Source organism: Microcaecilia unicolor, chromosome 6 (assembly GCF_901765095.1).
Source record: "Microcaecilia unicolor chromosome 6, aMicUni1.1, whole genome shotgun sequence".
Lineage (NCBI taxonomy): Eukaryota > Metazoa > Chordata > Amphibia > Gymnophiona > Siphonopidae > Microcaecilia > Microcaecilia unicolor.
Window position 1 is genome coordinate 317,538,994 of NC_044036.1, and position 25,172 is coordinate 317,564,165.

Sequence of the window (25,172 nt, forward strand, 5' to 3'; positions counted from 1 at the left end):
CTCATAGCACATAAGGTGCATGTCAAAGGCACGCACCTTAGTGCGTGCCTTTGTATGGCGCAGGAAAGATTGTAAGCTTTCGATTATTGCTTTAGTAGGTGTCTGTGTTTAGGATAGATAACATGGATTGGTTATGGTTTTACGTTGTGATATTTTTAATTATGGGTGGGATTACTGATAAATCAAATTTAGTCACTCATGGTTTACCCATTTTATTGACTAACAGCTTATATGCAATGGAAACTGAAAAAAGCAGTCAGATCCTGTTATATGCTTTTTTTGATTAGAGATAGAAAAAGATCCTCATGTGGACATAAAATTGCGTATGGGAACAGGAAAAATTATAGCACTTATTGTTCACAAACTTCAGAAGCCTCTCCTGGTCTACTATGGTCTCTATAGTAACCTTCTATCATCTTCCCTGTTTTGGTGATATCTTTTAAAGATACCTTGTTCCAAACCATGCGTGTCAGCCTTCCCCCAGTTTCTAGATTAAAAACTGCTCTAGCTCCTAACAAACTCGCCTTCTTACACCATCATCTCATCCATGTATTGAGACTCTGAAGCTCTGTATGTCTCTTGGTTCCTGCATGTGGAGCAGGGAGCACTTCTGAAAATGCTACCCTGGAGGTTCTGGATTTCAGCTGTCTACCTAAAAGCCTAAATTTGGCTTCCAGAACTCCCTCCCACATTTTCCTATGTCACTGGTACCAAGACAGCAGGCTCCTCCCCAGAACTGTCCAAAATCTAGGTGCCGTGTGAAGTCTGCCACCTTTGCATCAGGCAGGTAAGTAATCAAGCAATCCTCACATCCACCAGCCACCCAGCTATCTACATGCCTAATGATCGAATCTCTCAACTACAACAGCCACCCTAAACCCGTCTCTCCTGGCCAGAAGCCACTGGAGACATCCTTGGTGTGAAAGAATATTGCATCCCTTGGAGAGGAGGTCCTGGCTACAGGATCACTTCCTGCCTCTCCACAGTGATGCTCTCCCTTCAGGAGACCTTTCTCCTCCATGGCAGTACTGAGGTTGCCAGACTGGAGGTGGGACTTCTCTACGATGTCCCTGTAGGCCTCCTCTATAAACCTCTCTGTCTGCCTCAGCTCCTCCAAGTCTGCTATGATAGTCTCAAGAGATTGGAACCATTCCTGGAGTGCTAGGAGCTCTTTGCAAAGAGTACATACATCCAGTTGGCAAGAAGTTCTGAGATAATCAAACATGTGACTCTTAGTGCAAAAGACTAGATAGCCCCCATCTTGCTGCTGGATTGCTGGCTGCATATTCCCACTAATTGACATAGGCCAGGGGTAGGCAACTCCGGTCCTCGAGAACCGCAGGCAAGTCAGGTTTTCAGGATAGCCACAATGAATATGCAGGAGATAGATTTGCATACCATGGAGGCAGTGCTTGCAAATCTATCTCATGCATATTCATTGTGGATATCCTGAAAACCTGACCTGCCTGTGGCTCTCGAGGACCGGAGTTGCCTACCCCTGACATAGGCCAACTACATGAACTCAGCATGTGACACAAAATCAGACTCCAAAGGGAATGGGAGAAAAAAGTAAAAACTCCAGAGTGTCTGTAAATTGCAAGAAAAACAGATGCATATTCCCCACTCCACCCAACATTCAAATCATGTACTTCTCAGCAGAGTTGTGCAAAGCCCTGTCCTTCAGACAGAAGTATGGACTATACAAGGTGTACATGTGCTTTAAAATAAATGCATATAAACCAGTGGTTCCCGAACCTGGTCCGGGGGACAGGTTTACAGGATACTCATAATGAATATTCACGAGAGATATTTGCATACACTACCTCCGAGCATGCAAATCTCTCATGAATATTCACTGTGGGCATCCTGAAAACCTGACTGGCTGGGATGCCTCCAGGACCAGGTCTGGGAATCACCAATATAAACACTACCTGAATTGTGTTTTTACATGTCAGATGTTAAGGAAGAGATGAGTATCACCCTCCTCCTGCCTCGATTATTGAAAACAATTTTCTGATACCCGAAATTAAAGAGGATGAGACTGATTTCCATCTGCTATAATCAGCTTTGAGATTCCAGCACCACCAAGAGGCAGAGAGAAACATGGCACGTTCCTAGGAAAAATAATGTCTGATGTAATGAAAGTAATCCATATTAGGATGAGGAGGACACCGTTAACAGTGACTCAAATTAAGGGTTAGATTTACTAAAGTGCACTACCTCATCAGTACATGGTAACATGTTATTGCATAAAATGGGACCTACAACATTGTGTGTATACTAAATTTAGCCTTAAGCAAGGTACTAACAAATGCATCTCTTTAAAAGTAAAGCAACCCTGCAGAAGAAATATAACTTTAACTAGGGGACACAGCCAGAAGTCCATTTTGGGAAGCCGAGGGATGGACCAGAGGCTCTCTCTCCCTCCTGTCCAGAGCCTCAGTCGGTCAACCCCGGTCTCACTTTGAAGGACCCTGGTGGCCTCTGCGGGGAGCAGGAAAGAACCCCACACTTTCCTGCCCACTGTTGCTACTCTGCTCAGCGCTGCTGTGTTTTAAAAATGGCTGCCAAGACTTCCTTTGGCAGTTTTGTGAGACTACCATGGGAAGTCTCGGCAGCTGTTTTGAATACATGGCGGTGCCAGGCAGAGTAGCAGTAGTGGACAGGAAAGAGTGGGGTTTCTTTCCTGCCCCCGAAGAAGCCACTAGACCTCCAGGGCTCTTCAAGATAGGCCTGGGGAGGGCCCAATGAAGTTCTGGGGTCTGTATAGTGTGGGACGGGGGCGGCAGGTGTGGCATTAGGGGGGCTGTAGTGCGCGGAAGAGGAGCGGCAGCAGCGGTGGTGGGGGGCAACAGGCAGTGGCCAGGGCATCACCTTTGCATCAGGCAGGTGCCACAATTTTGCGGGGGGGGGGGGGGGGACCTGAGCCTAAAGGGAGGTGGCCAGGGCTCCTGACTCCCCCTATGACTATGCCCCTGTCCCAAATTCTATAAAATTACCCCAGTCTGACCTATGAATATGTTTATTAAGATGTAGGAGCTAGCACTGCATAATCCCAACAGGAAAAAACATCCAGTGTCAGCAACACACATTTTCAACAATGCCATCACACATACTTTCAATGTCCAATCTCTGCTAAGGTTACAAAATACAGGGGAAAAAAATAAACAAAATTTCAGTGCAATACCTAACAGCATTATGCATGCACACATAGGCACACAAGGAGTTAATTACACAGCTTACACCAGGAGGAGCTGGATAAATCATTTATACACATCACAAAGCTTTAATCCAATCCCTTCCAGTTTAACATACAGTACGTAACACAGGCTCTAGTCACTACTTAATTGTAAATATTTCTCCCTACATTCAGATGTAAGCAGACTCCATCAGGCAGATGATCAAAAGCCCTGCGCTGTTCCAAACAGCGCTCTAAAATAGCGCTGGAACAGCGCAGGGTGCTATTAGACCTATGATCAGAGATAATGCACGCAAATTTAAGCAGCGCAATTATCTCTGATCATGGGAGAAGTGCAGGCAAATTGTGCCTGAGCATGTGCTCAGCACAATCCTCCCGCACTTGTTTGACAGGTCTGGGCTGCCAAAAGCCCAAACCTGTCAAACACAGGGGCTGGAGGTCCATGGGAGGGGGGAGGTTTGGCCGACAGGCCACTGGACCACCAGGGACCATTTTCTGGGGGTTTGGGGGGGCTGGAGACCCACCAGATCTCCAGCCCTCCTTGAACCTGGGGGGGGGGGGGGGGGGGGGTTATCGGGGGAGGGGACCGGAGGTCCGCCGGACCTCCAGCCCCTTGTTGGCAGGTTTGCTTTGAGGGGGAACGGGGGCCTGCCAGCATGCTGTACAGGGCTCACCATTCCTCCCCAATGATCTGCAAACCCTAACGCCAGCTCAGAGCTGGCGTTAGGGTTTGCCACGGCCAGCGACCCAAATTTTGGCGCGTTGACCATTGGCGATGAATGCACTAAGCCCTGTTTAGCATGCATTTGCATGCTGCTTGCGCAAAGAGCCCTCGAGCGCGTTGTTTCACGCGCTCAAGGCCTCTGATCATGGGGCGGTAGCAAACGCCGGCGCTAGTATGGCACTAACAGCCTCTAGCGCCGGCGTTTGCTTTTGATCATCTGCCCCCATATGTCCAATTCACACATGAATATTTTCTACCACATTCTGAAAATGATTTTAATACATCAACATCACTGTAGGTTTTAAAACCTAATTCATTCTAGTCAAATACAATACAAGGCAAGAGGCAGATTCCCTGAGATCAATTTAGCTTAGAATGTTTGTAGCATTTATTTATTTTACTAGTAAAAAAGGCCCATTTCTGACACAAATGAAGCGGGCGTTAGCAAGGTTTTCCTCGGAGTGTACGTTTGAGAGTGTATGTGAGAGTGACTGTGTGTGAGAGAGAGAGTGAGAGTGTGTGTGTGTGTGAGAGAGAGAGAGAGAGTGAGTCTGGGTGCGAGTATGTCTATGAGAGAGAGTGTGTATGTGTGAGAATGAGAGTGTGTGCAAGTGTGTATGCGAGACACAGTGTGAGAAAGAGTGTGTTTCACACAGATACAGTGTGTGCGAGAGAGTGTGTGTGAGACACAGACTCTCTGTGAGAATGAGTGTATGAGACCAAGAGTGTGTAAGTGACTGTGTGACACATAGAGAGTGAACGTGATACAGTGTGAGACATAGTGTGAGTGAGAGAGAGAAAGACATTAACTGTGAGTGTGTGAGAGACAGTGTGTGAGAGTGAGAGAGAGAAAGACATTGACTGTGAGAGAGAGTGTGTGAGAGAGAGACAGTGTGTGAGAGAGAGAGTGTGTGTGTGACAGAGATACCTCCCCCCCTCTCTGGTGTCAGCCCCCCCCCCCCCCCCCCCATTCTCTGGTGTCTGAGCATTACTGTGCAGGACGCTGAGCTCTGGCTGTGCTTCAAGGAACTGACCAATCCTATTTAATAGAATGCACCTCCAACATTCTGAAGCCGAGAAACCTCGTGTGGTTGGTCACTTCTGCTTGTGACGAACCCGGAAGTACGTGATGTCAATTCAGGAGATGGATACAGAGAGCAGGAATGCCTCAGCCATGCAGTCAGTTTCAGAATGTTGGAGATGTGTTTTATTATGTAGGATGCTTATATCCCACATTATCCAAATATAATTATTTAGTTCAATGTGGCTTACAATTTATTTATTTTATTTGTTGCATTTGTACCCCACATTTTCCCACCTATTTGCAGGCTCAATGTGGCTTACATAGTACCGTCAAAGGCATTTGCCCAGTCGGTAATTAATAATTAATAGAGTAAAAACAGTTTACACAAGGTGAATACAAATTCTAGTGTGTATAAAGAACAAGCAACATATTAAGATTTAGACAATAGTATAGAATTAATACTGTTAATCATATATAACTGTTAATGTAGGAACTTAGTAAACAGAAAGGCCTTTAAGAAAGTAATTGGTGATCTGTCTTATTTGGAATGGAATTCCACCAGTTAGTTCCCAGATGAGAGAAGTCCCTATGTAATGTGGATTTGTATTTTATGTTCTTGTATAACGTAAGGTATTCTCTGGAAGAAGGAGTTGCATATAATTTGGAGCCATCCCACAGATTATTTTATAACTGTATCACCATGTATTCTACAAATGAGCCTATAAAAAAAGGAGGCTGATAATATCCGACAAACAGGGACCTCTTCCAGATTGGCAGACTATAAATCTTTGCTAAAAATAAAAGTAATAAACAGATATAGTTCTTTTGAGCTAGTCTAAGAGATAGGCAAGGTCTAGATCTCTTCCAGATTCACCTCCTTGAGCAGGACGTGGCACTGAGCACATCATGCCTTGAAGGCTCTTCCTACCTGTCTCTTCTCGCTTGGCTCCATGACGTGGACATGCTGTGTGGAAAGATTCCTCTGTGACATATACGAGTCTCAAGTACTCCTTCACGCCACCACTATCTATGGAGAAACAAATAAGCAAAAAAAACAAGTTAGCTGCTTATTAAACCTTCAGGTGTTTGTTTCTAATCTATTGTCACATTTCAGAGAGGAAATGAGATGCCAGTCCAATTTTTAATAAGAGTTTAATAAGCCAAGAATGAGCAGCTAGAAGCCTTTGTCTTTTCCTTTACAGGTACCCATCTTGCAGCAACTAGAAAGGGAGCTTATCTTTATTTATTTAGCACCTTTCTAGTGGAATGAGCTTCTTTTGAAGGTAAGAGCTGAGAAGTCTTTGAAACATTTTAAGTGGTCACTTAAAGCTCATTATTTTGCTCTTGCTTTTGGTGTTAATTTCTTTGAGGGTTGACTGGAGTTGGGCCCTGAGTAACTGCAGTGATTCTCCTCTACTTTTTGCTATGAGTGGTCTTGTATGATTGACTCTTCCCTATCTATTGTAGTTCTTTTCTGATGTTTTTTTAATGTTTTTATATGATTTTAATGTTTGTACACCACTGTAATCTTTTTAAGCAAAAAGCCTAGCGGTATAGTAAATTCAATAAACTGTAACTGTCTTTCCAAGGCCCCTAATTGATATCGTGTGGTGTTCTCCCACTGGTACAGAATCAGTACATCAGATCCGAAACCAAGCTATTATTGAGCAATTCTGATTCTCAGCCTACTGTACGGAGCTGAGACTTGAAAAATGTTAGGAAGACATCTCAAGGTGGAAGAGAATCACCATCAGGAACATCTTCCAAATACAGTCAGAAGACATACGTACCAGCATTAGTGTCCCCTTGCAAGCAAAAAACCACAATCATGACTACCATCTTATATGAGCTTTGCTGACCTGCCACTTCACAGATAACCACCTTCAGCCTCTTGAATCAGGATATGCTGAAGAGGAGGGGGGGGGGTTCCACAGAAAGAACTAAGGCCTGCATTAGGTAATGCATCATCACCACCACCCTGTGGCACCATTGCCCAGGATTACCGCAGTATGTTACAAGGATCTTAGTACTGCACAACCCGAAGGCAAAAAAAGTACAAATATGAATGCCCAAGTTGCAACATTAAATTCCAAACTGGCCTCATACATTTTCAGACCTACAGACAGGATTGTTATGAAAGTAATCATTTTCAACTGTGTGAGTCAATGGCATAGCGATGGGGAGGCAACGGGGGCCTGGGCCCCCCAAATTGGCTCTGGGGCCCCCAGTTTGGCTGGCGGGGGTCCCTGACCCCAACCCCCTCCAGCTGAAGCGTTTAACTGTCCCGTGCTGGTCTCACACTTGCCTCCTCTCCAGTTTCCAGTCGTGCCGTGCATGCTCTCGTTTTAATGAAACTGAGCACGCTCGCGCATGCTCAGTTTCATTAAAACGAGCGTGCAGTGCACAGCATGCTGAAAACAGGAGAGGAAGCAAGTACGAGACCAGCACGGGACAGATAAACGCTTCAGCTTGCGGGGATTGGGGACCCCCATCAGCAAAGGTGCCATGCGGCGGTGGCGGCAGCAGGGGGGAGAAAGCGGCAGGGGAGGGGTGGAAACTGGGGGGGGAGGCGTGCTAAAATGTGCCCCCCCCAGCCGCCGAGGTCTGGCTATGCCGCTGGTGTGAGTAACTGTCAGTGACAGTAGTGGTGCCTTCCAAATTCAAACAAGAATGAAGCATACATACAACAGACAGAAAGGAAAAAAAAACTGCAATCAACTTTTCAATAGATTCAGAACCAAAGCTCCTCAGACTGCCTCATCTCTTTTTATTAACATTTGCCCTGGATTAGGGATGCATTTTGATTAAAATTTTTAATTGTGATTAAAGGCAGGTCATAGCCAGCAGTCCAGTGGGGGGGGCACACATTTCCCTCCCCCTCTCCCTCCTTTAGGTATCATACCTTTGCTGGTGAGGATGCCGAAGCCCCACCAGTTGAAGAAATCCACTGAAAGAGCAGCCCCCTTGTACTGCCTCAGGAGTGAGGAAGTCAGTGTGGTGCCTCCAGCCGCCACTCCCCGAGAATGCTCAGTTCATGCATAAACTTGGGGAGTGCAAGCATTGGTGGTTGGAAGCCTGTCATTGACGTCCTCGTTCCTGAGGCAGTACAAGGAGCAGGGAATGATTCAGGCAGCAGATTTCTTTGCCTCACGGGGCTTCAGCAACCCCAACATCCCACCCAAGGTCCATTATCTCTCTCTATCCCCTCCCTCCCTCTCTCTAAGCCCAACATTTCTCCCTCTATCTTCTCCCTCCACTGGCCTCCCCCAAGATCCATTATCTCTCTCTCTTACCTCTCTCCCAACCACCACCCCCCCAGTCTAATACTTCTCTTTTTCCTTCCCTCCACCCTCTCCGCACTTTCATCCACCCTCTCCACCACAGGTCCATTATTTTTCTCTCTCTTCTCTCTCCCTCTGAACCCAGCATCTCTTCCACTCTTCTCTCTCTCTACTGCCGTCCATCTCTCCCTCAGTTCAGCTTCTCTCCCTATTTTCCCATTCCCTTCTGCACAATCCAACATCTCTTCCTCCCCTTTTAGCCCTGTCTGCAGTCCTCTCTCAATGCCCCTCTTCCCTCCCCCCAAGGTCCAGTATCTCTCCCTTCCCCCACCCCTGGCTCTCACAAGTCCCCTGTGGCTCTCTCAAACCACTCTCCCCCCTGCAGTTCTCTCAAGCTCCCCCTTGACTCTCTCAAGACCTCCCCTCCCCCTTATACCCACTTGCAGCTTGCTTTCCCTTTTCCCCCTCTGTGCAACTGCACCCCCTCCCCGATGTACCTTTCTAAAAAGAAGTCTTCGGTCCTGCAAGCCAGCAGCAGCCATGCTCAAAGGCTGCCTGTGGCCTGCACAGGCTTTTCCCTCTGACCAGGTCGGTACCTTCTGAAAACAGGAAGTTGCATCAGAAGGGACGGGTCGGGTCAAAGGAAAAGGCCTGTGCAGGCCGCATGCAGCATTTAAGCACAGCTGCCGCTGGTTTGCAGGGCCAAAGACTTCTGTTGAGAAAGGTATACTGGGGGGTGGGGGGGGTGCGGGGGGGGGGGGGAGGCAGCATGCAATTTAATTACTAATCAAAATTAAATGTTTTAATTGTGATTAATAACTAACATATTAACCGCGATTAATGTGAAGCCCTAGTTTAAATATGTGCTAAAGTCATTGGAGAAGACTTTTAGAAAGCCAACAATAGGGGTGGGTGGCGGAAGGGGACAAGACTTGAAATACCGCCTCTTTCTGTGGTTACAATCAAAGCTGTTTACATATTATATACAGGTACTTATTTTGTACCTGGGGCAAAGGAGGGTTAAGAGTCACAAAGAGCTGCAGTGGGAATCGAACCCAGTTCCCCAGCTTCTCAGGCCGCTGCATTAACCACAAGGCTACTCCTCCAATCCAATAGAAGGATAGCCTCCTTTCTCTGCTTAACCCAGTCTGAAAACAAGTCTAGATTCTTCAACACCACATAGCCAAAAGATTTCATGAAGGAGCTGGAAAAACAAAATCAGAGATAGCTTAAAGTAAGACTCACTTCTATTCAGAATCAAAACATAAATAAAATCAGCCATGAACTGAATGCTAACCACACGACTTAGCTAGTGTTAGATTCTAGAACTAAAGGATATGGACATAGGAGAGGAACAAACTAACAATGGAAAACACAAGAAAAACACCCTAACTCTGTTTGTACCATAAACACTTACACTTCTCATCAATGTCACCCAGATGGACTGGAAGTAGATCACACATTCATCGTGGAAAATATCAAAAATGGCATACCCACTCATTGGCAAAACAAAACAATCTGCCAATCTTGCTTCAGAGGAGATGTTTGTTTTTCCTTAGTTAATATTAATATTGTGAAGAGTACGAGGACATGGAGTGGGAAATGGCCAGGGAAGGGGACAGAAGGGCTCCTTCGGGGTAGCCTGAGTCCGCCCTTAGGGTGCGCCGTAGATTCCGGTCCCCAAGGATCCAGCATGATAGGGAAAGCAGTTGGTCACCTTCCTCAGAGGAAATAGTGAGAGCCAGGGACTACAATTCCCAGCCGCCCCTGTGGGAGACACAGAGTAGAGCCAGGGACTACAATTCCCAGCAGCCCCTGAGAGAGACACAGAGTAGAGCAAGTAAGAATTATTCACACTACCAGTCCCAGAGGGCTAAGGGGAAGGGGGAGACTCTGAGTAAGTTCAATCAGGGGAATGAAGAGCAGCTGGGAGGGGGCAGGGTAGAAGAACCCATGGATTGGCAATCAGGGGACGGTGGGGAGAAAGAGAGAGAGGAGAACCTGGAAGAGGAACCCATGGATATCTCAGCTCTTGCCAAAGCTAAAGGTAGAGAGTTAAGAGGGCAGATGGCAGCCTGGTTCTCTGGCTGCATCAGAGGTGGGATTAAGGAACGACTGTTTCAACCTGGGTCAAGTGGGAGGTTGTCAGGAGTTCGTGCTGACAATGAAAGGGTGGAACTCTTACATTCCCCTCGCCTGGAAATAGGTGGACAGGGGGAAAAAGGTTGAAGCGGAAAAGTGAACTGTTTAAATTGGGGTTTGTGCTGTGATAAAAGTGAACTGTTTAAATTGGAGTTTGTGCTGCAACACTGACTCTCTCCCTAATCAGGAAAGTTGAAGGAACATGAGAGAAAAGGGGGGGGGGGGAAGGGAGCGCACAGAGGCTCTCCTTCCCTTCCGTAGGAAAGGGGAAGGGAGAGTGAGAGGGATTGTTTCAGAGGGAGTTTGGAGCTGAGTGGGGGAAGTGGTGGTGGAATCCGGGACGCACCGAGGGGCCACACCCACCTAGGAGTCTTAGTCCCAAGCAGGGGACAGCTAAGAGGGAAAACCTCCAGACTATAAAAGCGAAGAGGTTCGGCGAGATAGCCCTGACTGTGGATTACAATATAGCTCTCCCTGTGGTCCGGTGGATTGTAAAGGACCCTATTGAATTCCGAACCCCAGAACGCGGAGGGTAAAAAGAAAACTTCCAGACTGTAAAAGTGCAGAGATCGAGCAGGGCAGGACACAGGCTGTGAGGGGGCCCTAACACGCTCCTCCGTGGCTGGGAGCTTTACAATATAGCTCATGCAATGACTCACTTCTGAAGTCTTGTCTAATGCTACTACTAAATTGTTGGACACCTTCTGGTAAGAGCAGATAACTGCAATAAACGGTCACAAATGGAAACACTTCTGCTGTCAACTTGTTGAACCTGTTTTTTGAGAGCTGAAAAAAGATAATTTGTTTTGAAACTGGAAACTGTAGATCTTGCAACCAAAAAGAAAATACCAGCACATTCAATACCAGGAATTTTTCCAACTTGAATAAAATGCCATCCCAGTGAGAAGGAACCACGAAAAAAAGAGAGAGAGAAACCCAATATCATTCTCCATAGAGAAAGGGATACCAGAAACAGCGTCACAAAACACCAGGACTCTATGCTGTGTGAACACGTTATAGACAAGCATGAACCCTTTTTTCAGAGAAAAAAAAGGAAAATACCATTACCAATCTTGTGGGCAACAGTAGCTCATGTGAAATTGAGCAATCAGTGCCAGTATGCGCTAATCCAGTCGCAGCCATCGCCCGAACCATGCTTCACTGCACAGTAATTTAATTCATATCTTGCAGGGTACCCAAAAAGCCAAAACAAGTATTTTTTTTTGTTACATTTGTACCCTGCGCTTTCCCACTCATGGCAGGCTCAATGCGGCTTACATATTGTATACAGGTACTTATTTGTACCTGGAGCAATGTAGGGTTAAGTAACTTGCCCAGAGTCACAAGGAGCTGCCTGTGCCTGAAGTGGGAATCGAACTCAGTTCCTCAGTTCCCCAGGACCAAAGTCCACCACCCTAACCATTAGGCCACTCCTCCACTGTTGCTACTATTTGAGATTCTACATGGAATGTTGCTATTCCACTAGTAACATTCCATGTAGAAGTCGGCCCTTGCAGATCACCAATGTGGCTGCGCAGGCTTCTGCGAGTCTGATGTCCTGCACTTACGTGCAGGACGTCAGACTCACAGAAACAGAAGCCTGCGCAGCCTTCTACATGGAATGTTGCTAGTGGAATAGCAACATTCCATGTAGAATCTCCAATAGTATCTATTTTATTTTTGTTACATTTGTACCCTGCACTTTCCCACTTATGGCAGGCTCAATGCGGCTTACATATTGTATACAGGTACTTATTTGTACCTGGAGCCATGTAGGGTTAAGTAACTTGCCCAGAGTCACAAGGAGCTGCCTGTGCCTGAAGTGGGAATCGAACTCAGTTCCTCAGTTCCCCAGGACCAAAGTCCACCACCCTAACCACTAGGCCACTCCTCCACTGTTGCTACTATTTGAGATTCTACATGGAATGTTGCTATTCCACTAGCAACATTCCATGTAGAAGTCGGCCCTTGCAGATCACCAATGTGGCCGCGCAGGCTTCTACGAGTCTGATGTCCTGCACTTACATGCAGGACGTCAGACTCACAGAAACAGAAGCCTGCGCAGCCTTCTACATGGAATGTTGCTAGTGGAATAGCAACATTCCATGTAGAATCTCCAATAGTATCTATTTTATTTTTGTTACATTTGTACCCTGCACTTTCCCACTCATGGCAGGCTCAATGTGGCTTACATGGGGCAATGGAGGGTTAAGTGACTTGCCCAGAGTCACAAGGAGCTGCCTGTGCCTGAAGTGGGAATCAAACTCAGTTCCTCAGTTCCCCAGGACCAAAGTCCACCACCCTAACCACTAGGCCACTCCTCCACACCTACATATATTCCTACATAGTTCCAGAAAGTAGCACAGTGATAACACTACAAGCATGTAGTATATATAAGTGCTCTCCAACAGACCAAAGCTCAAATGTTAAATGACATTTGTTTGCATTTCACAACTGCTCATACTCACCCCAAGAGCTACCCCCTCCCCCATGACTGAACCACCACCACGTAAAAATGCCCAACCTTCAAAGTCTTTCCCCATGCAATTGGCCACCATCACACAAAGTGCCCTACTGCTACCCTCCCCCACCCCCTACACACACACAACTGCCTCATCACCCAGCCAAATACCCCTACTGCTAGACTACCCTCCCTGCAACTACCTCCAGCTACCCTGTATATACACAGAACACACAGTTTACAAATAAATCTCTAGTTGTAATGTACTGCATTTTAAGTTCTTCATATATATATTTCGATTTCTTTGTTATTGCTACGGTAAAATTATCTGATTGTACTGATTTTTTATTGGTTGCTATGTGTACTGCCAACTAACAACTTCTACTGTGGGCAGGGCTAGATTAAGGCATTGGCCAACTAAGACCATACTTTGGGCCAAACATTTAGGGGAACCTGATTTTAAGAACGGCAACTGTCTGGCTTTTTTCAGGATTCTAGTCATTATTCGGTTCATGTCAGAAGCTAAAAGAATAGCTAACATTATCTGGACATTTTTCAAAATTTAAAACCTCTATCTGCATTTCTCCAGTCATTCCACCCTGTATGGGTGAGTCTGGCTTGCCTGCTTATAGGGTAACTAGCAGCCGAGACTATGGGTAGGGTCTAACCAATAGAAGGCTGAGGGGGCAGATCACTGGCAAGCAGCTCTAGTCACAGAAAGGGAGGTGGTGAGCTCTTGTGTTGTAGAAAGGTAAAATTATGTATCATACCTGATAATTTTCTTTCCATTAATCATAGCTGATCAATCCATAGACTGGTGGGTTGTGTCCATCTACCAGCAGGTGGAGATAGAGAGCAAACTTTTGCCTCCCTATATGTGGTCATGTGCTGCCGGAAACTCCTCAGTATGTCGATATCAAAGCTCCATCCGCAGGACTCAGCACTTAGAGAATTACACCCACGAAGGGACACTCTGCCCAGCTCACCACCGCCGAAACGGGGGAGGGGAATTAACCCAGCTCATCCCCACACAAGTGGGGGAGGGGAATCCATCCAGCTCATCCCCGCGGAGCGGGGGAGGGACACCACACCCGCCGATGCGGGGGGATCTGGCTTATCCTGCAACCGCAACCGCGGGAGGAGCTGACTGACCCTAACACCGCCGAAGCAGGAGGGGTACAAAGCTGCCCTACAGCCGCACGAAGCGGGAGGGAGTGCCGGCAGAATTTAAATCTCAATCCAGCCCCGTAAAACGGAGGGGAGAGGAATGCAGCAGCTCACTGTAACACAAACTCGTCTCAACTCTTGAAGAATCCAAGTGAAAAAACTTGAACACGAAGTCTTTCTGAAGTAACTGAAGACTAAACTTGAACCTGAAATGCAACCAGAATAAAAACAGTACAGATATCTGGGAGGGGCTATGGATTGATCAGCTATGATTAATGGAAAGAAAATTATCAGGTATGATACATAATTTTACCTTCCATATCATCAAGCTGATCAATCCATAGACTGGTGGGATGTACCGAAGCAGTACTCACCCAGGGCGGGACATTGAAATCCCTGACCTCAACACTGAAGCTCCAAACCGGGCCTCCGCCCGTGCAGCCACAGTCAAGCGGTAATGCTTGGAGAATGTATGAGCCGAAGCCCAAGTTGCCGCCTTGCATATCTCTTCCAAGGAGACGGACCCGGCCTCTGCCATCGAGGCCGCCTGAGCTCTAGTGGAGTGAGCCTTCAGCTGGATAGGCGGCACCTTCCCCGCGGCCACATAAGCCGCTGCAATGGCTTCCTTGACCCATCTTGCCACTGTAGGCTTAGCAGCCTGCAGACCCTTACGAGGACCTGCAAACAGGACAAACAGATGATCCGATTTCCGGAACTCATTGGTCACTTCCAAGTATCTGATGATGACTCGTCTCACATCCAGATATTTAAGAGCAGAGTACTCCTCTGGGTAGTCCTCCCTACGAAAGGAAGGGAGACAGAGCCGCTGATTCACATGGAAGCGAGAAACAATCTTGGGCAGGAAGGAAGGCACTGTGCGAATAGTCACTCCTGCCTCAGTGAACTGCAGAAAGGGCTCTCGACATGAGAGCGCCTGGAGCTCGGAAACTCTTCTGGCTGAAGTGATAGCCACCAAAAAGACTGCTTTCAACGTCAGGTCTTTCAGAGATGCCCTCGACAAGGGTTCAAAAGGCGGCTTCTGCAATGCTCTTAGCATCAGGTTGAGATTCCACGCAGGCACCACTGAGTGCAGAGGAGGGCGCAGGTGATTAACTCCCTTGAGAAAGCGCACCACATCTGGCTGCGAAGCCAGGGAAGCACCCTTCAGGCGGCCCCTGAAGCAAGCCAGAGCCGCTACCTGGACTTTAAGGGAACTGAGCGACAGGCCTTTCTCCAGACCTTCTTGCAGGAACGCCAACACTGAAGAAATTGGAGCAGTGAAGGGAGAAAGTGAGCCTGCTTCACACCACGCTGCAAATATACGCCAAACCCTGGCGTAAGCAGTAGAAGTAGAGCGCTTCCTCGCTCTCAGCATAGTGGCGATGACCTTGTCTGAGAAGCCCTTCTTTCTCAGACACTGCCGCTCAATAGCCAGGCCGTAAGACCAAAGGGGGAGGGATCCTCCATCACCACGGGACCCTGATGTAACAGGCCCTGCTCCACTGGCAGCCGCAGAGGATCGTCGACTGAGAGCCTGATCAAGTCCGCATACCAGGGACGTCTGGGCCAATCCGGACCCACCAGGATTACCCTGCCGGGATGCTTTGCCACCCGGTCTAGCACCCTGCCCAACATGGGCCAGGGCGGGAACACATAGAGAAGCTCTTGAGTCGGCCACTGTTGGAGAAGAGCATCTACTCCCAGGGATCGAGGGTCCCGTCTCTGCTGAAAAAGCGCGGCACTTGGCAATTGGCCGATGACGCCATCAGATCTAGGCTCGGCTGGCCCCAGCGCTTCGTGATGTCCAAGAACGCCTGAGCAGATAGCTGCCACTCTCCGGGCTCCAAGGTATGGCGACTGAGAAAGTCCGCCTTGACATTCATGACTCCGGCAATGTGGGCCGCTGACAGCTGTTCCAGGTTCGCTCCTTGGCTAGAGGGGCGCTCTTGGTACCTCCCTGGCGGTTGACATAGGCCACAGCCGTGGCATTGTCCGACAGGACCCGTACCGGCTTCAACACCAGTACCGGGATGAACTCCAAAAGCGCCAACCGAATGGCTCTGAGTTCCAGGAGGTTGATAGACCACTTTGCCTCTGCAGGAGACCAGAGCCCCTGCGCTGTCCTTCCCAAGCAGTGGGCTCCCCAGCCCGACAAAGAGGCGTCCGTCGTGACGACAATCCACTCCGGGGTCACCAGAGGCATTCCCGCAGACAACTTGTCTGTCTGCATCCACCAGCTCAGCGCCTTGCGCACTGCTGGGTCCAAGGGAAGGCGCACAGCATAATCCTCCGACATCGGAGTCCAGCGCTGCAGCAGAGATTGTTGTAGTGGTCTCATATGAGCCCTGGCCCAGGGCACCACTTCCATCGTGGCCGTCATAGAGCCCAACAGCTGCACATAGTCCCAAGCCCGAAGAGGAGAGGCTACTAGGAACTGGTCCACCTGAGCCTGAAGCTTGACAATCCGATTGTCTGGCAGGAACACTCTGCCCACTTGGGTGTCGAATCGAACTCCCAGATACTCCAGGGACTGAGTCGGGCGCAGCTGGCTTTTCTCCCAGTTGATGATCCATCCCAGGGAGCTCAAAAGAGCAACTACCCGGTCCACAGCTTTGCCGCACTCTGCATAAGAGGGGGCTCGGATCAACCAGTCGTCCAGATAAGGATGGACTTGTACTCCTTCCTTTCGCAGGAAGGCCGCGATGACCACCATTACTTTGGAAAAGGTCCGCGGAGCAGTAGCCAACCCGAACGGGAGGGCTCTGAACTGGAAGTGTCGGCCCAGGACTGCAAAACGCAGAAAGCGTTGATGAGGAGGCCAGATGGGAATATGCAAGTACGCTTCCTTGATGTCCAAGGATGCCAGGTACTCCCCTGCCTTCACTGCCGCTATAACAGAGCGGAGAGTCTCCATGCGAAAGTGCCGCACTTTCAAGGCCCGATTGACCCCTTTGAGGTCGAGGATAGGCCGGACAGAACCTCCTTTCTTTGATACCACAAAGTAAATGGAGTAACGCCCCTTGCCAAGCTGACTTTCTGGCACCGGAACGACCGCACCCAGGCGGATCAGATTGTCCAAAGTCTGCTGCACTGCCACAGCTTTGACCGGAGACTTGCAGGGAGAGAGTACAAACCCGTCTCTTAAGGGTCGGCAGAACTCTAGTTTGTAGCCATCTCTGATGACTTCCAGCACCCAAGCGTCTGAAGTTATTGTGGTCCACTCGCCCAGAAACGAGGACAGCCGTCCTCCAATCTGCACTGGGGCGTGGACCAAGGCCCCGTCATTGGGTACGAGACCCTGGGGGAGGACCGGAGGGAGCACCTCCGGGACGGCGGTCTCTGCGAAAGGAATGCTGCTTGGGGGAGAAATTCCTCTTAAAGGAAGAGGGGGCAGAGGAACCCGACCTGCCCGGGCGGTACCGACGGGCTTCCTGAAACCGTCCTCTGGAGGTACCGGGACGAGTACTAGCCCGAGCCCTGACCTCTGGTAACTTCTTGCCCTTAGACGTGCCGAGATCGGTCACGATTTTGTCCAGCTCGACCCCAAAGAGCAGCTTGCCTTTAAAAGGCAATCTAGCCAGGCGGGATTTAGAGGCGTGGTCAGCAGACCAATGTTTCAGCCAAAGCCACCGCCGCACAGAGATTGTCTGAGCCATGCCTTTAGCTGAGGCCCTCAAGACATCATACAGCAAGTCTGCCAAATAGGCTAAGCCCGATTCCAGGGCCGGCCAATCAGCCCTCAAGGAATGATCCGAGGGGGAAGCCCGCTGCACCATAGTCAGGTACGCCCTGGCCACATAGGAGCCGCAAACTGAGGCCTGCAAACTTAAAGCAGCTGCCTCAAAGGACGACCTTAAGGCCGCCTCCAATCTTCTGTCTTGGGCGTCCTTTAGGGCCGTGCCACCTTCCACCGGCAACGCCGTTTTCTTAGTCACCGCAGTGATTAAAGAATCCACGGTAGGCCACAGATAGGCCTCACGTTCACTTTCAGTCAAAGGATAGAGGCGGGACATAGCCCTAGCCACTTTAAGGCTCGCTTCCGGGACATCCCATTGAGCCAAAATTAAGGTGTGCATGGCATCATGCACGTGGAAGGTTCTAGGCGGGCGCTTCGTCCCCAGCATAATGGCAGAGCCAACAGGGGCTGAGGGAGAGACGTCCTCCGGAGAGGAAATCTTCAAAGTGTCCATGGCCTGTATCAACAGGTTGGGCAAATCCTCTGAGCTAAAAAGCCGCGCTGCAGAGGGGTCATCCGCTCCATCCGAGCGGGGATCCGTCTCCTCCAAGGAATCCGCAAAGGACCGTTGGGAGAACTCAGATACGCTGCCCTCATCTACATCGGAGGAGACAAAGTCCTCCAAGGCCTGGGAATCAACCCGAGGGCGTTTACCTCTGGGAACCTCAACCTCTTTACCAGACGAGGGAGCAGGGGCAGCGTTTTGCATAAGGAAGGCCTGATGCAGCAGCAAAACAAACTCGGGGGAGAAACCCCCCAGACTGTGCACTTCCGCAGCCTGGGCTACAGCCCTAGACGCACCCTCAACCGGCGCTCGCAAGAGCGGGGGAGAGACATGCTGCGCATCCAAAATGGCGTCCGGCGCGACACTCCGCAAAGGAGCCGCGTGGGAAGAACGGCGCTTAACTTTAGCCGCTTTTGTGCCGTCGCCCAAATTAAGGGCGTTCATGGCATTAATGTCTCCAACCTCAAGGGCGGCCCAAGAAGAAGCCGTCCGAGCCGCGTGGCCGGCCAAGATGGCGGAGGCGAGGAGCGGGGGATGGGCGTTTATGGCGGGAAAAACCGCCACGCCGGAGAAGGACCGGGACATTCATCGGTCACGAAACTGTCACCCAACAAGGGCGAATCAGGCTTTAAGACCCCCGCATCCCCTCTAGAAGCGCTCAAGCGATCCGGGGAGCGACTCTTTGCGCCCTCGCCCTCCGACGCCATATGCCACGAGGAGAAGAATCGGGGAACCCCCTGCCCGCTATAAAAAGGTAAAAATTACCTGCTTGCCGCTCCGAGCTGTAACGACCTGGTGTCCCAGTGAGTAGCTGCAATAAACGTTTAAATAAACGTCGAAATAAACGCCTTTAAGGACGTTCAAAATTTTTTTTTTTTTTTTTAACGGAGCCAGCGGGAGGGGGGAGAAAAGGAGGGACCTGGCACCACCAGGTTTGCACTTGCTCAAAAGAGCCCTCAACCCCAGGCACTCAACAAAACCTAAGAATTAGGCTTGGAGGCCTAGCCAGAGCTGCTGCTGTGTGTGACCACCACCTGCTGAGATAGAGAACATACTGAGGAGTTTCCGGCAGCACATGACCACATATAGGGAGGCAAAAGTTTGCTCTCTATCTCCACCTGCTGGTAGATGGACACAACCCACCAGTCTATGGATTGATCAGCTTGATGATATGGAATATAAAGTTTCTGCATCTGGTGGAAGATGAAAAAGAAATGAAACCACCGGCCGAATGGGAAAATCAGTTCCAACAGCTGCAGCACACAAACCCTGATTTACAGTTACATAGCAAATATGGAACTGCACCTTTCAAAACTGTCTCCCTCTTATCTCCACTCTTGATCACAAAGGGAACCAACACACAATATGTACAAATATACATGCACTCGCATGTGCATGAATACAAACATAAAAGCCCCCAAAACAAACACACAAGCTAAAAAGAAATAAACATACCAAACAAACACAAAGCATGACCATAAGGATTTTTACCGAAATCATATTCAGACTACATACATTACCTACCCTTCCATCCTTCCCATGAAAAAAAAAAATACGTTACCTATTACTAATGCTGTATATCCAGTGTTTCACAGTTATGCAAGCTCTGTATGCTACAGTTTATAAATTATATAGCCTACAGAAATCTACTCTCCATAAATCACTGATACAATTAGACAATGACAAAGATGCACTAATGTGTTTGATTTTCAAGGTCCACCGACAAAATGTACCACAGTACTTAAAGACTAAGTTAGCCCTCTGCACACCTTTGAGACTTCATGATAAATGATAAAAGGGATGGGACAACTTCCCTAAGAGGAAAGGCTAAAGCAGCTAGGGCTCTTCAGCCTGGAGAAGAGAAGGCTGAGGGGAGATATGATAGAGGTTTATAAAATACTGTGTGGAGTTGAACGCATAGACAAGAATCGCTTGTTTACCCTTTCCAAAAATACTAGGGAGCATGCAATGAAGCTACAAAGTAGTAAACTTAAAAGCCAGAGAAAATATTTCTTCACTCAGCATGTAGTTAAACTCTGGAATTTGTTGCCAGGGAACGTGATAAAGGCTGATAGCTTAGCGGGGTTTAAAAAAGATTTGGATAATTTCACACAAGAAAAGTCCATAAGCCATTATTAAGATGTACTTGGGGAAAATCCATGACTTCTAGGATAAGCAGCATAAAATCTGTTTTACTCTTTTCGGATCTTGCTAGGTACTTGTGACCTGGACTGGCCACAATCGGCAACAGGATACTGGGCTTGATGGACCTTTGGTCTGTCCCAGTATGGAAACGCTTATGTTTTTATGTTCTCTCAAGGAACATCACCCTCATAAAAAAAAAAATTGTATGATGTGATACTGCTAGAGAGCCTTCTCAAGAGTAGCTCCCACACTCGAACTTACTCCCAGAATGGCTACATCTAACTAACTCTACTTCAGACTGACTACACTCTCATTCTGTACCTGGACTAGCTTGCTGCACACCCCGTACCTAGTTTAACTGTACAAAGAACTTGCCTTGAGTTTAGCCACCCACCTATTTATCCCAAAAGACTCTATACTATACATCTTGACCCCATCCATAGATCTGCACTTGACCCCTTGACTACACAGGAAGCTGTAGTGTAGAAAAACCATTAGCATCGTATCTATGTTATTTTAATGTTCTAAATGTGTGCTTATTAGGTGTTTCATTGTATTATATCTGTTATTTGGGAAAGTTCTTCCAAGCTATTAAGGTATTGTTTGTATTGCACTGACATTTATCATATTTCTGTTATATGATTATTCTGAAGTGCTATTAAATGTAATATATCTTTGATACTGTTTCATGTTAGTCCTATTAGGTTTAAATTTGTAATTTCCAAGTTTACCTCATTTATTATGTTTATTTTTATGTTTGATCATCTTACTATTGTTATGCTGTTAACAAAATTGTAAATTTTATGTTAGACTGTACCTGCTATACACCATCTTGGGTGAATGTTAATAAATCCCAATAAATAAAGGACCTCTTCTACTAAATCGTGCTAATGATTCCCGATGCAGCAAATGCATTGCAGTCCATTCAATTTGAATGGGCTGCGTCGCATTTGCCGCATGGGAATCACTAGCATGGTTTAGTAAGAGAGACCCAAAATAATCTTAAATACAAAAATATTAAAGAACATGGTATTTATGTTTCAGTGGAAATTGATCGTGGGAGACAATGCCATGGAAACCACAAACTGGAATTTTTTTTTTTGTAACTAAAAATATACACAGCACTGCAGTTCTGACTGAAGATTTTTTTCTGAGTGTATGTAAATACTGCTTCCAATTTGAACTGCTATAAATATAGCCTTGAGCCTGTTACAATGATTACAATGAAGGAGCAGAAGCTTCACCAGTAATTTTATGAAGTCATTAACATCACAGCAGAACTGCTGGAAAAAGAGAAAAAAAGGGAGGCATGATCACTTGTAACACCTCAAAACAAGAAATTTGCTTTCACTCAACAGTAGGAATGGATTAACTGACAGCCAATTTTCTACTTAGAATGGTAGTAGTACATATATGTGGCATTGAGGCATATTTTCAAAGCACTTAGCCTTCCAAAGTTCCATAGAAACCTATGGAACTTTGGAAGGCTAAGTGCTTTGAAAATATGAATTATAGTTTATTTTAGTGGAGTGAAAAACATGATGTATTTTCTAGCTGTAGCAGATACGAAATATTTACAGTATATTTAATAACAGCCTTTGTTTTTAAATCAGTTCTATTTTGGCATCTAATCTGTCATTACAAAAAAGAGACAAGTTCTAAAGCAGACCTATTTTCCCCACTTCCATTAACCAACTTTATACTCTTCTACCTTTGAATAATTTAACTCAAGTTAAAGATATCACAACACATTAGCTCAAAATATTAGAACACAATGCACTGGGAGTCATGTGATGCCAGTGAACTGAGCGGCCGCCTGCCTGCTAGCTCAGCTCCCCTCCCCTTGTTTTCTCATTTAAACCGATGAAAATGGCACAACACTACTTAAAAAGTTTTATGAGGCTCTTGAGAGTGAGTAGCTGCTGATGGTACTCTTTTAAAGGGCTCGGGAAAACGGAATGCCGGTGAGAGCGCTGCAATCGGGGAAGGAGGAAGGAAGCACGGTGAAAAACAAGATGGCGTCGCCATCCCCGCCTCAACAGCGCTTGGACTCAGCTACGATGCACGAAGACACAGTGCAGGTATCCATGAGGCACATGTCACAGCTATTAGACGATAAGTTAGCTAAACTACATGCAGGCATGGACGAAAAAGGACTGCATCACCAGCCATGCGACTAGAATCCAGCACAAGGAGGAATGGCTCTCCGCCCAGGAAGATCACTTGGCATCGGCAGAAGAGTGCATAGGAGACCTAGAAACGCGGATCCGTATGCTATAGACAGAGTGGAAGATCAGGAGAACAGGGGGAGACGGAACAACATTAGGATCATCGGTGACCCTGAATCTCTCCATGACAATGAGCTGAAAGACCTGGTGGAGAGCTGGCTGCCCGGACAACTGGGCCTCACTTTGGAGGTAGGCCAGATTCAGGTGGAACGGGTACACCACATCGGTCCGAGAAAGGAGGAAACTTGAAGGCCAAGACCGGTCATCGCAAGGTATTTGAACTATGCTATTAAAGCTAAAATACTTGAACAGTACAAGAAACAGCGCTTGGTGGAATTTAAGGGAAAGTGACTGTTGCTATTCCAACACTTCTCTGTCAGAGTTATGGAGCAGAGGAAGTTGCTGGCACCATACTGCTCTAAGCTGTTTGAGAAGAGAATTAAATTTGCATTCCAATACCCAGCTAGGGTACGGATCACCCATAATAACTGCACGTTTACTCTGACAAAGGTAGAGGAACTACAAGCTTTTTTGGGGAAACTTCACAAATGATCAAGAAAGGGCCGCAGAAGTGCTGTGAGTTCTGGGATGCGGGGGCTTAGGAGTGTTATGGTTTGCCAATCTACTCAACCACACAGTGGAATAACAACTAGCCTGCAGTTATGGGTACAGTGGAAGGAGCAAAGTTTTGTCAACGCTTTTGACTGACTAGTCTTTGGCTTGGGCAGATGGTGGAAATAATAAAGAGCGAGCCCTGCTGTGGTGAACGCAGCGATGCATGCATGTGATCGGGGGGTGCGCATGCCTTGCTTGCAGTAGGAAGTGAGTCTCTGCCCCAAGATGCGTTCTGGGCATGCTTTGAGCGCAGTAGACCAAAAATTCTACTCCGGCTGACTGACCCTATTTGGCGTGAGAGTAAGGTGAAAGCTTCTTCTGTATATGACATGACGGTCTGCTTTGGACTTTGTTTACATGACAATACTTAAAGTTATTTCAAGCCTAGTAGTGTTTGGCTCTCTCATTGGGGGGGGGGGGGGCTTGTTTGTTGATTGTGTTGTTTATTTGGTTGGATTGATTATTTTGTGGAGAAGTCGGGGGAGAGAGAGCTTTCTGTTCTTGGGAATGAGTGCAGGGAAACGGGGGGGAACGGGCTGCAATTGGAGTAGACGGTGGTACGGAATAACGGGGGTACCTGAATTTGGGTCTGGGGATTCTGTTCAGCTATGTAGGGTTGTATGTGGGGGTGAGTGTGGGATTGTATGTGGGGTTGTATGAGGGGATGATGGGGGAGGCATGAATGGATTGCAGAGGCTATACTGGGAACAGACAAGAGGGGAAGAGGCGCGGAAGGGTGGAGTGCTGGGACGGCGGGGAGGGAGGGAGGAACTGGGGTCTTCTGGGAGGAGTAAGAGAAAGAGGCTAAGGGGACCTAAGCCTACCACAGTAACACTGTTGTCATATCTACAAATGAAGAATGATCGACTTTTCTCTGCGGGGCGGTACTGCTGGGATGCTGTCCTGGAGAGCTTTTTTGTCAACACAGTTTTGCATTAGTTTCACCCTGGTGTGGGGGAATGGGTAGTATAAGGCTAGCCTCCCTTAATGTAGATGGCATCTACTCTCCAATCAAGCGCAAGAAAATTCTAAATTATAGCAAACACTTGAACGTGGACATTCTAATGGTTCAGGAAACCCATTTGTCCACTCCAGAACATCTCAAAATGAAACAAAGTTGGGTGGGTGAGATTGCCTTTGCTTCGTATAACAATAGGCAAAGAGGAGTAGCCATCCTCGTGCGCAAATCACTAGATAGTACCTGCCACAAAATTGTTCAGGACCCTGAGGGAAGATTTGTTATTTGGGCAGGTATCTTACAGGGGCTCAGGGTGGCCCTGTGCTCTGTTTATGCCCCGAATGTCTACTCTCAGAAATTTTACTCCCAGCTGCTGGCTGCTTTAACACCGCTTCAGGAATATCAAGTGATTGTGGGAGGGGATTTTAAAATAACGGCAGACCCACTAGTTGATTGTAAACCATTGAAAGCATGGTCTAAGGGGATGGAGGATAAGGAAATAGGGCTTCTCCAGAGGGAACTGGGGCTAGTGAACGTCTGGAGGGTCTTTCATCCGGATAATAGAGAATATACTTTCTACTCCCATGTGCACAAGTGTCAGGCCAGATTAGACTACATCTTGCTACCACCAGCTCTCTTCTCTGTTAGTTGCTCTGCGGAAATTGAGGCGGGTGTAGTATCGGACCATAGCCTGGTAAGGGTGGATTTGAGGAGTGGCCTAGTGGTTAGGGTGGTGGACTTTGGTCCTGGGGAACTGAGGAACTGAGTTCGATTCCCACTTCAGGCACAGGCAGCTCCTTGTGACTCTGGGCAAGTCACTTAACCCTCCATTGCCCGCCGCATTGAGCCTGCCATGAGTGGGAAAGCGCAGGGTACAAATGTAACAAAAATAAAATAGATACTACTGGAGATTCTACTTGGAATGTTGCTACTATTGGAGATTCTACATGGAATGTTGCTATTCCACTAGCAACATTCCATGTAGAA

General features: G+C 47.6%; 1 protein-coding gene across 10 annotated transcripts in view; it reads right to left on the reverse strand.

Moving 5' to 3' along the window:
* TMEM94 (transmembrane protein 94) overlaps nucleotides 1–25,172 on the reverse strand; it is a 118,647-nt gene that overhangs the window by 78,261 nt on the left and 15,214 nt on the right. For 8 of the 10 annotated variants that reach the window (XM_030208276.1, XM_030208273.1, XM_030208281.1 and 5 more), the window contains one exon: nucleotides 5,876–5,974. In XM_030208276.1, the coding sequence (XP_030064136.1) occupies nucleotides 5,876–5,938 (63 nt within the window). In that variant the 5' untranslated portion in view covers nucleotides 5,939–5,974. The other 2 variants (XM_030208272.1, XM_030208278.1) reach the window with 2 other exon arrangements.